The sequence below is a fragment of the Sphaerodactylus townsendi genome, linkage group LG16 (genome assembly GCF_021028975.2).
Source record: "Sphaerodactylus townsendi isolate TG3544 linkage group LG16, MPM_Stown_v2.3, whole genome shotgun sequence".
NCBI lineage: Eukaryota > Metazoa > Chordata > Lepidosauria > Squamata > Sphaerodactylidae > Sphaerodactylus > Sphaerodactylus townsendi.
In genome coordinates, this window is record NC_059440.1 from 25,657,409 (window position 1) to 25,674,126 (window position 16,718).

At 45.4% G+C, this 16,718-nt stretch overlaps 1 protein-coding gene across 9 annotated transcripts in view; it reads right to left on the minus strand.

The window, feature by feature from the left end:
• Positions 1–16,718, minus strand: part of PLCH2 (phospholipase C eta 2) — a 308,320-nt gene that overhangs the window by 15,509 nt on the left and 276,093 nt on the right. For all 9 annotated transcript variants that reach the window (XM_048518901.1, XM_048518904.1, XM_048518902.1 and 6 more), the window contains 6 exons: positions 15,464–15,646; positions 14,471–14,578; positions 11,818–11,942; positions 9,475–9,559; positions 8,007–8,153; positions 5,550–5,629 (listed from right to left, as the gene is read on the minus strand). In XM_048518901.1, coding sequence (XP_048374858.1) covers positions 5,550–5,629; positions 8,007–8,153; positions 9,475–9,559; positions 11,818–11,942; positions 14,471–14,578; positions 15,464–15,646 — 728 coding nt within the window. The remainder of the gene's footprint in view (positions 1–5,549; positions 5,630–8,006; positions 8,154–9,474; positions 9,560–11,817; positions 11,943–14,470; positions 14,579–15,463; positions 15,647–16,718) is intronic.

Below are 16,718 nucleotides of genomic sequence, written 5' to 3' on the forward strand. Positions count from 1 at the left end.
GTTGTGGGTTTTCCTGGTTGTGCGGCTGTGGTCATGGAAACCACACTCTAACACTCTCATCAATATTGACGACAGGTTTTTCCTCTAAAATATGTTCCCATAAATAGAATTTCTAATACCCACTCTTGCATACATTAAAATTCCCCACAGTAATTTACTTTGTTGCAGACCACTAATTTGGGTGACACCACTTCCTTTTGAAAACCATCTTTTGTGTATGGATAAAGAGGATAAAGCCACATTAAATTTGCCCTGGTTTGGTAGTTTTTGCTCCTAATGTTTCGCCTGCATCTGTGGCTGGCATCTTCAGAGCATGTCACTGAGAGACACTCCCATTGTGAGATGCCTTTAAAGATGCCAGCCACAGATGCAGGCGAAATGTTAGGAGCAAAAACTACTGAAAACCCACAACAGCCTGAAGTGGAAAGACTTGTGCTGTGACCTCTTTTTCTCCCAAAGAGAAAAAAAATGCTTTGTGGTCACATCACACTTTGGTTCAACATTCGCAAGGAAACATTTCCCTGATTTCATTACCCCTTCCCCAAAATCTGTTCCTTACCAAGATTAGAGTCTGGAATTAGTGACTTCAGCAAAGTTAAAGTAGGCAGAAATGGTAATGAGAAGCAACAAGAGGAAGGTAATAGATTTCAGGACATGAAGGGAGGGAATAAAGCAATCAGAAAACAAATCAGCTCGGTAAATTGGAAGAAATTGGAAGGAGGGGCTGCTGGGAGTGAGTTCACAAAATACGATGGGGTGGGGGGTGGGGGCTTTTGATGCTCTTGAAAGAGAAGCACGGCTGATCCAGTTCGGAAAAGAAATCCAACAAGCCCCCAAATTGCTGCCAGAGTTTTAAAGGAAGTGTCAGTTGGCTGTAAATTAAAACTATCTGTCAGCAGGCTGCCCAAGCAGAAAGACAGAAATCAAAAGGGGCAGGAATTACGTGGGGATGATCAAGGGAGGCTAATAAAGGCAGAAAATTGCCTTCAACTAAAGACAGGGGTGGGGAAGCCAGATATAGCGGGGGGGGGGGGGGTCTATCAAGCACAGTTAAAAACAGGATTCCCAATTCCCAAAATTGTAACAAAAACCCAAAACCTAAAACTGACCATAGCCCTATTCTCGGACTGCGCCCTAGAACTCAACGTAACACTAAGGCAAGCCTGAGTCCCTGCCCTTGCCTTAACCTTAACCCTAACCTATTATTTTAATTTAATTTATTTTTGTTACAATTTTGGGAACAATTTATGACTGAAAAAATATTAAAAAAATAAGTTAGGGTTAGGGTTAAGGCTGTTATAACAGAAGTCTGGACACAGTGTGTAACAGACTTCTCTCTGTGATACACCTCTGAAGATACCAGCCACAGTTGCAGGTGAACAAGATTAGGAACAAGATCTACCAGACCATGGCCAGACAGCCCGGAAAACCCACAACAACCAACATTGAAAATGATGCTTTTTGGGGGGTGGGTGGGAAATCTACCCTGAAACAGCATCACTTTCAATGTTGTTTAAACTAGGGAGCCCAGAGTCTCCCTTTAAGGTGGAGTTAAAAGGAGAATCTGGGCTCTCTAGTTTAAACAACATTAATAATGATGCTGATTCAGAGTGGATTCCCCCCCCCCCTTCAAAAATAGCATCACTTTCAATGTTGTTTAAGCTGCGGAGCCCTGGGTGTGTTCAGATTTGTGTGTTGGGGCATGTTCTATAATGTGATGGTGACTTTGAGATGACCTGGTGCAAAAAATGTTGTTTGGTCGTGGTGGAGGAGGGTGGCTGCACATATGGGGTGGGGGGGTGGGGCGCCAAACTCAGATTTTGTCCCGGGCTCCATTTTCCCTAGCTACGCCTCTGCCAGCACAATGTGTTAGAATGGGAAGCAAGACCCCAAAGAAAGGGAAGCTGAATTTTTTTAAAAAATGACAATCATGCTGTTTCTATTTTTTCCCTGCCTGGGGCCCCTTCTCTGAGGGTTGAACCTGTGGAAGGTGGAGGTTACAATGCCCAGCTCCTTTTGCCAGGTTGCCAGGCAACACTCAAAAGTCAGATTCTTCCCCTGGGGATCAAGAGCATCTGGAATCGGATGCTCTCCGGCTCTTCCTGGACTCCTCTGAACCCAGACAGAGGGTTCCTTGTTCTCCTTAGTACATATTGGTTGCCTCCTGTTGCATTTTCCTGCCTTTAATTAGGGCTACACAACCACAGGAAAGTCGCTGAGAAGTTTTATTTTGGAGAAAACGGATAGGAAAAGAAAGATCGAGAGACAGGGGAAGGGAGGGAAGGAGACCGTCTCCTCTCTCTTTTCTCCCACCCGCCTCCCAGTATTTTGTTCATGGGTTTCAAAATTTTAGACAGGAAGGGGAGTGCTTTCGGGGTGGGGGGGAGTAGAACATTTTTAAGGGAAATTAGAAGAGGGAACTGCCACCAGGGGGTAAGAGAAAGAGATTTTTAAAGGCCAGTGGTAACCAATTCACCCAAGCTTTGGCATAAGAATGCACCCACCTAGATTGAAATAAAGATTCAGGTAGGTCAGTACCATCCTTCCAAAAAGGGCTCTCCCAGATGCTTTTGAGAAGCAGGGCATGTAGGCAACAGATATCCCATTTGTGCGTCCTCCCATATATAAGATTAGAAATACGCTGCCAATCACAGCACCATAAGGAATCGAGGTTGCCAGAGCACCATCAGAAAGAAGTACAGAGATACAGGAGGGCAGACGCAGAAAAGCCAGCCCAGCCCACAGCCTGCTTATCAAGGGACTCAGCTGTCAAAAGTTATCTGGTGGGTACACCATGTAGGAAAGGGGGCAGAGCAAAAGAGGGTGACCCCTTTGAGATTGCCACAAGATGTTAAATGTGTCTTCATTCAAGAGCTTGGAAAAGATTAGAAAACTGTACACATCCCAGGACGTTATGGAGACAAACACACAGACGCACTCACACATACACAGGGGATATATGCTTGTTTTTCTTCCATAGCCCTAAGAGAATCCTTGAAATTGGAATGGAAGAGCAGAAGCAAACCGATTGGTTAGTATTTTTCAGCGTAACATGCAAATACATCAACGGACACCACTGGGGGCCCAGGCCAGTCATATATTAGTTGAACAAACTAAGACCAAGGCAAACATCTAGAGCCAAATCCTTCACCACCTAGAATTTATGTCCCCAAATCATTACTCGTTGACCCAGAACAAACATATTCATGGTGTTACCCAGGAGAAAGTTCTATTGTGCTCAGAGGGTTTTACTTCCAAGTAAGCATGCGTCGGGTTGCAGCCTCCGATCAACGAACAGCTAAGGATTTGTATGGCCCATCCTTAGAACAGTCCTAGGAATTGGGTCATTTGTAAAAGTCAACAATTTGCCCCAAATTAACTAGTGATTCCCAAGAAGAAGAAGTGTTTGGATTTATATTCCACCTTTCTCTCCTGTAAGGAGACTCAAGGTGGCTTACAAGCTCCTTTCCCTTCTTCTCCCCACAACAGACACCTGAGAGAGTTTTGAGAGAACTGTGACTAGCCCAAGGTCACCCAGCAGGAATGTAGGAGTGCAGAAACACATCTGGTTCACCAGATAAGCCTCTGTCACTCAGGTGGAGGAGTGGGGAATCAAACCCTGTTCTCCAGATTAGAATCCACCTGCTCTTAACCACTTCACCACGCTGACCAAGCAAGGACATCAAACTGGGCCTGTTGCATTTATACCAAACTTTCCAACCAACGCAGCATGGTGGCCCACACTCCCAGTCAGTACGTGATCCTTCTGCACAAATATTTTGGCTCAAATCTTGGGCAGAACCCTTTCCAGCCATATACACACATCTGTTGCAATGCAATCCTCCTGTGGAACTGTGCAAAAGTAATTTCTTGAGGGAAATGACTGCCATACATGATGTAAGGGTGGCCCATTTAGTCAATGAACAGATCAAATTAATCATATTATAAACATGCTTTGTAAACCAGGCATACAGATGGGGGTTTATAAATTTGAGGAGGAGGAGAACTAAAAAAAGGTTGCCCAGATTAACCGTGCAGCAGTTTTACAGCTTCCCTACATTATTTTAAATACTGATACCATTCTTTCCTGAGTGAGAGAACAGAGAATGCCTCTTCTAAGAACATGACTGCTAAGAGACATGTGCATGCTTTATAAACAAAGCACATTTCTTTCCTCAGATAGTTTGTTTTCATTCATTAGAAAATTTAGATTAATCTTAGAAGAGGCATTTCCCTTCCCTACCTCACTGGACAAAACACCTCTTCTAAGACGATGTGTGCATTCATTCTCTAAAAACAAACAAGGTTAGATTGACCCTTTGGCATGACGGATTTAATTCATACACGAATGGATCCATTTTAGAAGAGGTATTCCTACTTCTGTAACATACAGAAGATATGAGAAGAGATATTCCTCCCATTACAGAAGATGCATTTTTTTCCTTTACCAGTAATTAGGAGAGGCATAATAATAGAAGTGATGATTAGGAGAGTGCGGATTAGGAGAGGCAAGAAGAGGCATTTTCACAGGACAGATTCTTAGAAGAGGCATTCCCCAGTCATAAAAGTACTTTTGCCCTTACTGTCAACACCAGAAAGAACACCTCTTCTAAGACGACGTCTGCTCTAATACATGCTAGCTTCATCTTAAACAAAGTTTAGAACTACTATTTTCTCTTCTATGCACATATCGGTAGCATTCATTTATGAATCAATTAGGGAGCACCAGATGTAAACATTGTCGGGTAGAAAGCACCAATAAGTCACACCTGACTTCTGGGAACCCTGTGAGGTTTTCAAGGCAAGATCTAAACAGAGGTGGTTTGCTGTAGCCTTCCTCAGTGTATCATAGTCTTCCTCAGTGGCTTCCCAGTCCAGTGCCAAAGAGGGACAATCATACTCAGCTTCTGAGATCTGACAAGGTCAGGCCAGCTGCATGATCCAGGTCAGGGCAAAAGATACGTACATAGGATATATTTCTCATAAGAAATTTTCTTCAGAAAGTTCCGTTGAAATGACGGGACTTGTCCAGTGCTACAACTTATCATTTTATAACTGGGCCAGACTTCCCCATTCTTTTCCTTTCCCCTTTCCACCCATCTCAATCAGTGACCCGCTTCAGGGTGAATTTGAAATGGCAGTAGCCTTCTATCTAATGGCCTCGCAGCGGAAATTAAAAAGCATGGCTCAGATAGACGATTTCTGCCCAAATGCCACCCCGAAAGGGGAAGAAAACTCACCAGTCTCACGTGGTTGATTTCCTTCAACCACATGTGTGCTTAGTAGAGGAACGTGCTTCAGTGTGCTAGACTACAAGCAGAGGGGATATCAGATGCCAAGCACCAAGACTCTGCCTCGCCGGCTATAAGCCGCATTGAGGGATTCCTGGGATTATCAAAAGGATGAAAACGTTCTTTGTTCTACTGGCTCGTTTTTAACTAATACTGCAATCTGATTTGGAAGTCACATAGCAACAGCTGCCATTCCTTGCCAAAATATTGCCCATGGGGAGGGGCTATCCTCCCTTCTTAGACCTTGCGGTTACTCACCTTACCACATACGTCATTGATAGCTACATGAACAAAGATGGACGCTTCTTCTATGCCTTCCAGGTACACGTGCCGATAGCCTGGAACACAGAACAAAGCAAGGGTAGTGGATCGAGTTCTGACTCTACCTACTCATTGAATCATAGACTTGAGAGTAGAGGCGTACTGCCCAGGGGGTCATATGGGGTCAAATGTCCCTGGGCTGTGACCATTCAGTCACATGGGGGCGGAAAGTCGCCCCCACACTCCTCCTCCTTTTCTGAGAGGGGCCATTTTTCACACGAATATGTGGCTTGATTCCTTGATGGATAATTTAGCCTCAAAAATGCAGCTGTGAGAAGGCCAGATATGGGTTGGATCCTAGCTCTGGAGAAAGCCCAACCCCACGCACAACCCCTCATTTGTAAACATCCACCTCAGACTGCATTTTGCCCCAGGAAGGGGGCAAAAATCAGGTACCCACATCTGAAGATGAGAAAAGATGAAGGCAGGTTTGGGGTGGGAGCAAGCCGGGCGGGGGGAGGGGGAAGGAAAAAAATTGTTCCCATGTGGCTCGTTGCACAGTTTAAGGCACTGAAAGGAAAAGGAAATTGATTAAGGCAAACAACTTGCTGGAATCAATCATGGTAGAGAAGGGATGGAGTCAGAGAATGGGGGAGGCAAAGCTAAATGGACCCAGGAAATTGACTGAGTCTGGCAGTGGATCAGGGGTCATATTTCAGCTGGCGTTCCAGAAGGTCCAGGACTCAAGGATGACTCTTCACTACTGGTCCTGACTCTTACGTAGTCCGGACCGAATCTACCGACCCAAATGCCAAGCGGTCCAGGTCTGAACTGAAAGTCAACCTTACTGAGCTGGAACTGCAGTTAGCAAACTCAGTTTCTGAAACTCCCAGTCTCTCATTTTAAGGTTTGTTTGGTTTTGAAAAGATCTTGCTGACACATTTGATGAGCCTGAGAAGAGGCCCCTTTGCAATGTTTGGGTCCGTCCTCGACTCCTGTGTTATCAAAGGACTCTGCGCCTTCTTCCTCGCCGCGGCTCCTCACTGTGGCTGTCAATCTCTGCATTTCTAATTGATTCGCTGCTCCCTCGGGAGCCATTATTAATGTCATAATCGGAACTTTTCTTTTTTCTCTCTCACTTTCCACTCTCTTTTTCTGGAAGCCAGATGGATTCCTTCCCCTTTCTTGAATACTTGGCCAAGTTTCCTCTACTTTGAAGAAGAAAGAAAACGGGGAGAGAACTCTAACAACAGCACAGGGTGCTTTTATCTGAACCGGGAAGGCACAAAAAGAGAGAGAGAGAGGAGGAAATGGACGCGTGGGAGGGAGAGGAGTTTTTAAAGCCTCTATATTTTGCATATACTCAACTACAGGCTCATTTTAATAGTGCAGGCAGTAATTGCAGCCGCTGGTGAACTGCCAGCAAAAATTAGGACAAAAAGGGGGAAAGAGAGCAAGAAAGAGACTGGTTCCTTTCACAAAGGACTTTGAAGTTCACCCATTGACTATGAAATCCCTCCCATCAAGCCTGCATTGCACAAATTGGCAGCTGGCAAATAACCACCAAACTGTCATTATGATGGGCAGCAGAAGATAGGTGGAGCCCATATATGCTAGAGGCCTCCAGTTAGGTGCAATTAAGCACACCCTCCACTAGGGGGTCTCAGAGGAAGCCAGCCCATTCCCCCGGGGGCGGGGATCCCAGGAAATGGGCTGGCTTCCTCTGAGGCCCCCCAGAGGAATGTGTGCTTAACTGCACCTAAGTAGAGACCTCTAGTATATATGGGCTCCTATATTACATGGGCCTCTATATTACAGGACAAAACTCCTCATTTCATTTTTAAAAATTGTCAGTTGTTTCAGTTTGTAGATGAATTTGTAATTGTCTGCATCCCAAGCAGTCTTTAAATTCACAGATGGTTTTTCCTATGCACAATATGTCATTAATATAGTGTATGTTGCTTCTTTAATAGAACATAAGAGGATTTGAAAAACTGCTCACATTTTATGGGGGAAATCAGGTATGAAAAAATTTAAAACATCAAGCACCAGTTACAGTGAATCAAACGGAAAGAAACATGAGTTTGGTTTCCACAAAAGAAAAGCAAAATCAGAGCAGGGAATGAGAAAACTGAGAACATCCCTTAGGAGACCATGAACATGGCTATAGATATAGAATAAATCTGTCCCAGACCATTACTTTATTGGGAGAAACAACCTTTGCCCTTCTCCCACCAGAACTGCTAACAGCAGTCCATTTGCTTTACCCCACAGAACTTACAAAAAAGCATTACAGAACCAAACCATTTTTATCTGCCTAACCCACTCCCCTCATCTACACAGACATACCCTTATGGTTGGGTATGTCCATGGCATGGTTAATACCAGTGTGATAAAACAGAATCTTTTCAAGACGGCTCTTCCTTGAAATAAAATAAAACGCTGCCATCTTACCTGGCATCATGCTTGTAAATGCAATTGTTCTCTGTCCAATAAAATCTCGCCCAATAGGATCATGGTCCCACACCAGGAACCGCACCAATGCAATCTCTGGCATACACAGGGAGAACACCAGAGTTTCTTCCCACATTGGATTAAAACCTGCGGAGCAGAAAGTCAGAGGCTTTGGGGTTTTTTTACTGAAGCCAGTGTGTGTGCATGTTCGTCCTCCAGATGTTTTATTTCTGCTGTGAGGAAAAGACCACAGTGTAATGCAGACGCCCAGGATAAATCCTAGCTTGCTCCCTGGGACACTTTTGTGCAATTCCCAACTACGGACACACCTGGCCAGAAGGAAGGTCATGAAATCTGCACTGGGGAAGACAAACCAGGGTTTGTGGATTGTCTGTCAGCCATAGTTGAAAGACGCCCTAAAATTAACTAGCTATAGTTACAATAAGCCATAGGCCCCTTCTGCAGAATAATGCACTTTCAATCCACTTTCATAATTGTTTGCAAGCGGATTTTGCTATTCTGCACAGTAAAATCCAGTTGCAAAGTGCATTGAAAGTGGATTGAGAGTGCATTATTCTGCGTGTGTGGAAGGAGCCATTGTGTTGTATTATTCTTGAACTGAGCCTCTTAGGGAGACTCCCCACACCTGTTCTAATTGGTAGTGTGTGGATAATCATAACAGAACTCTACCCCTGTTATTTCATAGCAGGTATATTTCATGTGGTTGCCTGTCCATACAATTTACTTTTCACAGACTTGGCAAAGATCTGTGACCTTCGCCCTGTCAGTCTTGGCTCTCTCTTTCACAGGAACACATAACCCTGTCACCATGTGGTGGGGTTTAGCCCCTCAATACATTTTGGAATGACCTTAGTATTCTGTTCTCAGGGTAGCCATGTTGGCTCCAGTCTCCTCAGGGGCGTGGGTTCAAATCCCACCGCTGCCACCATGGGAAGGAAAAAGGGGTGTATGATGCCCTTCTTTCCAATAAAGTACCGAGAGAACAGTGTTCTTTAATCCAGATACTCTGAAACGGCTGGGTTTTTAAAGATTTTATTAAAAAGAAAGAAAATAAAGGAAAATAAAACATGTTCCAGTTTAAACAAAGCTAGTCAGAGGTAGGTATCAGACTGAGCAAGTCTCTCGCTAGTCTGAAGTCTGAAATCAGAATGATTTTCAAATTCCTGTCTCCTTTTGGGTGTCAGATCAATCTTGCTGATCGGGCAGGCTGGGTTTTAGAATGTTGTCCTGGAAAATCTAACTTCCTCTGTGGAAACATAAACATGGTTTTATAGCCTTAATAAGGGACAAGGGGTCTCGTTATTGATGACCTAGCCAGGCCATGTCAAAAAAAGACCAAATGGTTGTCATGCTGGCGGAGTTCTCTCCCAGTGGACTTAAGGGCAAAAATGACACTTTCTTCACACCAGCCCAGATCACCAAGAAAGGGAGTGAATGAAAGCTTTACCGTTGTCGTCAACAACTCTGGTCTGCTCTTTGCAGCAGTCCACGGGCAAGCCTATGATCTCCACTTCCACAAATGGATCTATAATCTGGAAAAGAGGAGAGGAGTGTCAGATCTATCATTTCTGAGATTTCCATCTCTGAAGGGCTGACTTGACCACAAACTACCTCAAGCGCCCCTTTCGCACATGCAGAATAATGCACTTTCTATCCACTTTCACAATTGTTTGCAAAGTGGACTGAAAGTGGATTGAAAGTGCATTATTCTGCATGTGCAGAAGGGGCCAAACTGTTACTGACATATTTAACAACAGGTTATAGTGCCGTACGGAGTCAGATAACTGGCCAATCAGCTCCGTGTTTATCGACCTCAGCCTAACTTACATCATAGAGTTGGCTGTGAAATAAAATGGAGGAGGAGAGAATCCTGATAGCCACTTTGGTGCCCCACCGAGGAGAAAAGTGAGGGGAGTAAATACACTGATAAACCAGATGCCTTCAACCAGAGATGCCTGAGACAAAATACAGGCCCTTCTCCATGCAAAGAGGGGTTTCCCTAGTCAGTATGGAGTAGTGGTTATGTGTAATGGACTCTGATTCGGAGAATTGGGTCTGATTCCCTACTCCTCTGCATGAACGGTGGACTATTATTTGGTGAACTGGATGTGTTTCACCATTCCTCCACATGAAGCCTGCTGGGTGACCTTGGACCTGTCATAGTTCTCTCAGAACTCTCTCAGCCCCAGCTACCTCTCAAGGTGTCTGTTGTGGGGAGGGGAGAGGAAAGGAGTTCTCCCTACAGGATATAAAGGTTGGGATATAAATACAAAACTCCTCTCCTTTTTCTTCCATTACAGAGCTATGTACCACCACCCCAAGAACTGATGTGAAAGTAAGCATTGTACGCTCTGGGACTCTTGCACCTGAATTTTCAGACAGTGTTGAGTGAACAGCCACAGTGAGAGACGGCCGGGGCTATGCTTTCCCCTTAGGTGGTGATCAGGCAGTACTGAGGGATGGGGGAGGGGGGAGATGCTGTACAAGCCGGCCCAAGGTGGCGGGGGGGGGGGAGCTCTCAAGCCGCCTCATCCATCTTTGCTGACAACCTCGGTGGCTTTATGTGGTTTAACAGAAAAGTTCTGAGTTTTTAACTTGGGCCTCTTTCAGGGTGTGTGTATGGGGTTTTTTTCTTCCATGTTTTGTTCCAGTGAGGTATCATGAATAGGGGTCCTGTCACAGTGATGGAGTGTCTTGGCTTCACTCAGCCGCTTCCCCAAAGGCACCCAGGGGATAATAAAGCAAGCTCAGCTCCTTTGCACAAAAGTGAAAAGGGGGGGGAGCACCTGCTAGTCTTGGGGAAAGGAACGTGTTGCATAATAGGTCCAAAATGAGGCTACAGGATCCCCCCCCCCTCCTCCTTCCAGGGAGAAAAAGAAACAGACAGAATTTCAGCAGCCTGAATACCATCCTGCTTTACAAAAAGACAATGTAGCTCTGCTTGTGAGTGTTCATAGTGTATGTTATCTTGTTGAAAGACTTACAACAACCTTGTAAGGTAGCTCAGGAATATCTCCACATTGCAGGGAAGTGAGAGAACTGAGGCAGAGAGTGTCTCACTTAAGGCCACCTGGTAATTGTGGCAGCGGCGAGCTCAGAACCAGGGTCTTCCCGATACAGGCTGGCATCCTAAAGATGCTTTAGTAAGCCCCACTGACTGCATTCATTCATTCATTCATTCATTCATTCATTCATTCATTCAGTCCGTCAGTCAGTCCATCAGTCAGTCAGTCCGTCAGTCAGTCAGTCAGTCCCACTGACTTCTGTTAGATTTGCTTCTGAGGCAGACATGTGTAGGACTGCGGTGCGCGGCCAGCTATAAACATAAAACTAGATTTGAGTTTGGATCCATAATGAGGTAGCTAAAAGTCGCCCTATATGTAGTGGTGCGCTGAAATTTTTCTCCCATCACTTCCTTATTTCCCCTTGCTGTTAGCAGAAGCTGGGTGTTGCTAGAAAACATTGGAGCAAATGAGAATCTAGGGCTCCTTCTGCACATGTAGAATCAGACACTTTCAATCCACTTTCGATACACTTTGCAGCTGGAATTTACTGTGCGGAACAGCAAAATCCAGTTGCAAACAATTGTGAAAGTGGATTGAAAGTGCATTATTCTGCACGGGCAGATGGGGCCCAGGTGGCAGCATCAAGCAAACACCAAGTTTCCTGTCTGCATGTGCCTGTCGTTGTTTGTGACAGCTGCTGCAGTCACCTGGAGAGCCCACAGAATGACTAGTTCAAAGTTAGCTTTGTGCCCCAGATCTTCCTGTTGCTCTCTCCAATTCCATACCTCTCCTCGGTCTCCAAGCATGGAATCTCGGGGCTTTGGGAGCTGTTGACCACTGATTATTCTTAAGACAAGCTGCTTCTTCATCTGGCCGAACAGCGGATCTTCGGAATTTGGGTTGAAGACACCTGCGAGGGGACAATGAACAGTGTAGCGATTTCAGGCAGAAGTGAGGCTGTACATGGAATTCAGGGCTTCAGTTCCCTCTGGCTGCCCCAAAGGTCATCCCATTGACTGTGGTATGAAGAAAGTGGAGACAGAATGTTTTTCTTCCTCTCTTGCAATGGCAAGACTCACAGCCACACAGTGAAAGTGATAGACAGCAGATTCAGAACAGACAAAACGAAAGCAGTTAGCCTATGGCAGTGGTGGCGAACCTTTGGCACTCCAGATGTTATGGACTACAGTTCCCATCAGCCCCTGCCAGCATGGCCAATTGGCCATGCTGGAAGGGGCTGATGGGAATTGTAGTCCATAACATCTGGAGTGCCAAAGGTTCACCACCACGGGCCTATGGGATTCACTGTCACAAGAGGTGGTCACGGCATCTGGCTTAAATTACTGAAAACAAGAAACTAGATAAATTAATGGAAGAGAAATCTCTCAGTAACCATTTCTGCAAGCACATTTGGGCTTTGGTGCTTTTAGCAAATGCTGACTATACGCTTCTTCTTCTTTTTAAAAAAATCTTACTTCCCATGAGGACTAGAAGATTGCTTCCAAGTAAATGAAACCAAATTTATCTAAATATCTAGTCACAGCTCTGCCTGCCTATTTCTGCCTATAATTCTTTCAAAAGGAAGGAAGGAAGGAAGGAAGGAAGGAAGGAAGGAAGGAAGGAAGGAAGGAAGGAAGGAAGGAAGGAAGGAAGGAAGGAAGGAAGGAAGGAAGGAAGGAAGGAAGGAAGGGTCTTGCTTGGCAGTCTTGCTTGGCAGTTAATTTGAAGTTCAGAATAGGAAGAAGTAATTATTTAGAGGCAGAAATGAGAGACAAGTTAACAAGCACTTTTGCATTGTTAAAAACACCCCCCACCAATCAGAGAGGACAAGAGATTTGTCAGAAGGACATGACTATGACAGCAAAATTTAATTAAATCAGAGTCCGAGGGTGTGCCAACATCAAGACAATGAGGGCCAGCATGAGAAAAGGCTGCAAACAGTAAGCCCAATGAGGCGGCAGTAGTACAGCATTTCCCCCAAAACTGTTGTGTTTGCCATGTGCAGGAGAACAGATAAGGAATATCAAAGAGGCAGAAAACAGAGAGATTCATCACAAGCAAGAGTTCCCAAGCAGAGAGCAAGAAGGGGGTGCAAAACCGAACTTACTGTAATGTGAGCCCAACTAGACCCTTAAAGTTTCTGAGAAGTTGAGAGAATTGTGACATTCCACGAGGGTATTTCTGTACTTTTTTGGAACACCTTTCATATTACAATAAATTTTGTTGCATTTGATTTGGTTTGAACCTGCTGAAACAAAGACATATTTCCATTTCAGCATTTTCAAGCCTCGATATTATTTCAGTTTCTTCTGAAATAATTTCTGAAATTTTTTCTTCTTAAACTGTAGAAGCAGGTGGACACAATAGCAAAAGTTCCTTCTATCAGCTGGATTTGGTTAACACCCCCTTTTTAACTTTCTGCCGACTTAGTTGACGGTTGCTTCTTTGACCTCATGGCTGTGCTACTGTTAACATGCTTCGTGTAGAACTGCCCTTGATGACAGCCCGGAAACTTTAGCTGATTTGAATTGCGGCAGTGCAATGATTGCGTGAGTCTGCAACAGAAGTGCTTTTTGTTGACTAAAACAGCTACATCAGCTCTCAGGTCACTTCTGAGCTCAGTTCAAGGGGCCGGTTATTGTCTTTCAGGCCTTTCCTGTCTGAAGGACCATCTCTTTACGTGCACCAATAACACTCTGATGGTCATCACCTTCTGGTCATCCTCTCATATGGAGCTAATCACGTGGCATCCCCTAGAGACCCAACAGTGGCCTTCACTTTATGAAATAGGGTCAGTGTCATCCGAAGAGGAGGCATGTTGTCAGTGTGTGCTTAATGTCTGGGGCCTCTTTGGGTTTCTGAGTCTTCCTTCATTCCTTCTTACTCCCTTTGCTGCAACAGTAGATAACAGAGGAATCTTTGGCCTTCTCTGTGAAGGAGAGGGGGTAACCAGATGGCTTCCTATCTTTCCCTGGCCCTTTGGGAAAGGACTTTTGCTTTCTCCTCACTTTTCCCGCTTTTACTTTACATAGCTGGAGGCAGGGGAGGGAGTGGACAGCAGAGGTAATAAAGCTTTGAGCATTTGGGGGGGGGGGGGGGCTAGAACTGGCTTTGTAAAGCCAGAGGTTCAGTGTTCGTTTCAATAAAGGCTACTGTGTGATAAATCCCACAGTCCGTGATTGAATGAATCCTAGACCTGACACATGTCCATCGTAGATCTTCAGCAACAGCTGACTGTATTGTTTGCTAGAGCATTTACAGGATATGAGCTGTAGGCATAGAGTTTGTTGTAGAAATGTATTTATGAATCATGCATTTTATATTCAGGGGTTTCTATGGAAAGGTCTGTAAGCCACCCTGAGCCGCAAATGAGAAAAGCCAGATAGAAACGTTTTCATCAATCAGCAAGAAGTAATAACAAAGGACGTCTTTCCTCACCTTGACACATGCACTTCGGCTTTAGGACGTAGCCACAGTTCCCGTTGGCACTGAACTTAGCACGGTTCAACTGAAGCATCCGCCCTTCCGACTGGTAGTTTAGTGCAACTGCAGGGGTGGGGAAAAGATCAATTGAAAATCAATTGAATCAGAAGATCAATTGAAAAAGTGTTTTCTAAGGTCAAGCTGCCTGTTCAAAACAGGAGGAAGATGTATATGAAAATGAAAGTGATCAGAGGCGTATATAGGGAAAATGGAGCCCGGTGCAAAATTTGAGTTTTCCACACATCTCACCCCCTTATGGGCAGCCAACCTCCCTCACCATGAGCAAACAATGTTTTTTTGCACCAGGTCATCTCACCTGGAGGAAAGGAGGAGGGGTGTGGAGTGTAACTAAATGGCCATAGCCCAGGGACATTTGACCGCATATGTCCCCCTTGGCGGTACGCCCCTGATTAAGTGATGCAGACCGTCCTGCTAGCCAGCAGGAATCCCAGTGGCTCCAAACGTTACATCATAGGTGTCAAACTCATGGCCCTCCAGCTGTTATGGACTACAGTTCCCATCAGCCCCTGCCAGCATGGCCAATTGTAGTCCATAACATCTGGAGTGCCAAAGGTTCGCCACCACTGCTCTACATGGAAAGGAAGAATTTTTATCCTTTCTTCCCACAGTCTCTATGTGAACAGGTGAGGCTTGTCTTCCTTCTCATGGGAAGACAGACGGTCTTTGCCAAAGCCTGAAGGAAGGAGAAGAAGCTGCCAGACAGGTCTTCCATCATCCCCGGATGCAGCTGCTGCTGAGACCCTCTCCTCCCAGCCACCAGCTACCATCAGTGGGACCAGAGGGTGAAGAGGCAGCGGCCCGACATCCTCCTATTGTGCCTTGACTCACTGAAGACCACTCACTCCCCACCTGTGAACACGTTTCCCCATTACATTTGTGTTGTCTAATTGTGTGGGTGCTTTTTAAATGTCGCTTCTTCACCCTTACCCAGCTGGCAACCGGCGTTCCAGAAAGGCTGAGGGTTGTAATTGCTCGAGTCCACTCGGTAGGAGGAGGGATAGATCCGGGAGAGCTGGTGCTGGTTGAAGCGCAGGTACTGGGCCGCCTTCTGCTGGATGATCTGATGAGCTTTCGTCTCGCTGAAAGACGAAACCTGCCAGCTGGAGGAGACTGAAACGAGAACAAGGAGAGTCTGGCCTCTTTGGAGTCAAGGGGCACCTTCCGTGGTGAGGTCACCAAATCATGGGAGGAGAAATGACGAGAGAAGCTACGGGTGTTTCACAAACAGTCGGGTGAAGGCTGGTGCAGGAGATCCTGCGGTGCTATCACAAGGAGATTTGACAGCAGTTCTTGCACTGCCGGCATCCCTTCCACATTGCATCGAGGGCCAGTGGGAAGCTGCCGCCTGCCCCCTCCCCACCACTGTGGCAGGAAGTTAGTCTCCACCCTCCTTGCCCCTCTGCCTGACTCGCAGGTGAGCCCCTTTAAAGGTGTGCCCCTTTGAGACCTTTAAAGTCAATGGCTTTGGAATGGTGTAAGTTCATTTGGGCCAAAGCAAAGCCTCTGAGCAACCACTGAAACTTTGATGTATCAGCTTGCTAGCACACTCCGAAGCCTAAGTTTTTATTGCTGTCTGTCAATTACCTGCAAACCCTAGTTTCTGACAATCATTACAAATCACAATTGGAATCAACCATTGGACTGCAAAATCAGTTTCCAACTCTGGTTTGCTGACCTGTCACAAACCACAGTTTGTCATTTCAGACAATCATGGTAGATAAGCTTTTAAAGCCACTATTTGTCATCATATCTCAACTGTACCAGAATCTCTCTCTCTCTCTCTCTCTCTCTCTCTCTCTCCCTCTCTCTCTCCCTCTCTTCCTCAGTGAGAATAATAAAATGGACTTCCATTGGAAAAGAAGGGACATGATGAAGACTGACAAAGAGCTCTGTGCAAAATATATTCCAGGTTAACATATTGTAAAAGACTTTCACGGCCGGAATGACTGGGATGTTGTGGGGTTTCCGGGCTGTATGGCCGTGTTCTAGTAGCATTTTCTCCTGACGTTTCACTTGCATCTGAGGATCCTCTGAAGAGGCCAGCCACAGATGCAGGCGAAACATTGGGAGAGAATGCTACTAGAACATGGCCATACAGCCCGGAAACCACACAACACCCCAGGATATTCCAGGTTCACCACTGTGATTCCTCCTGTTTGTAGCAGGTGATAATTTCTACTTA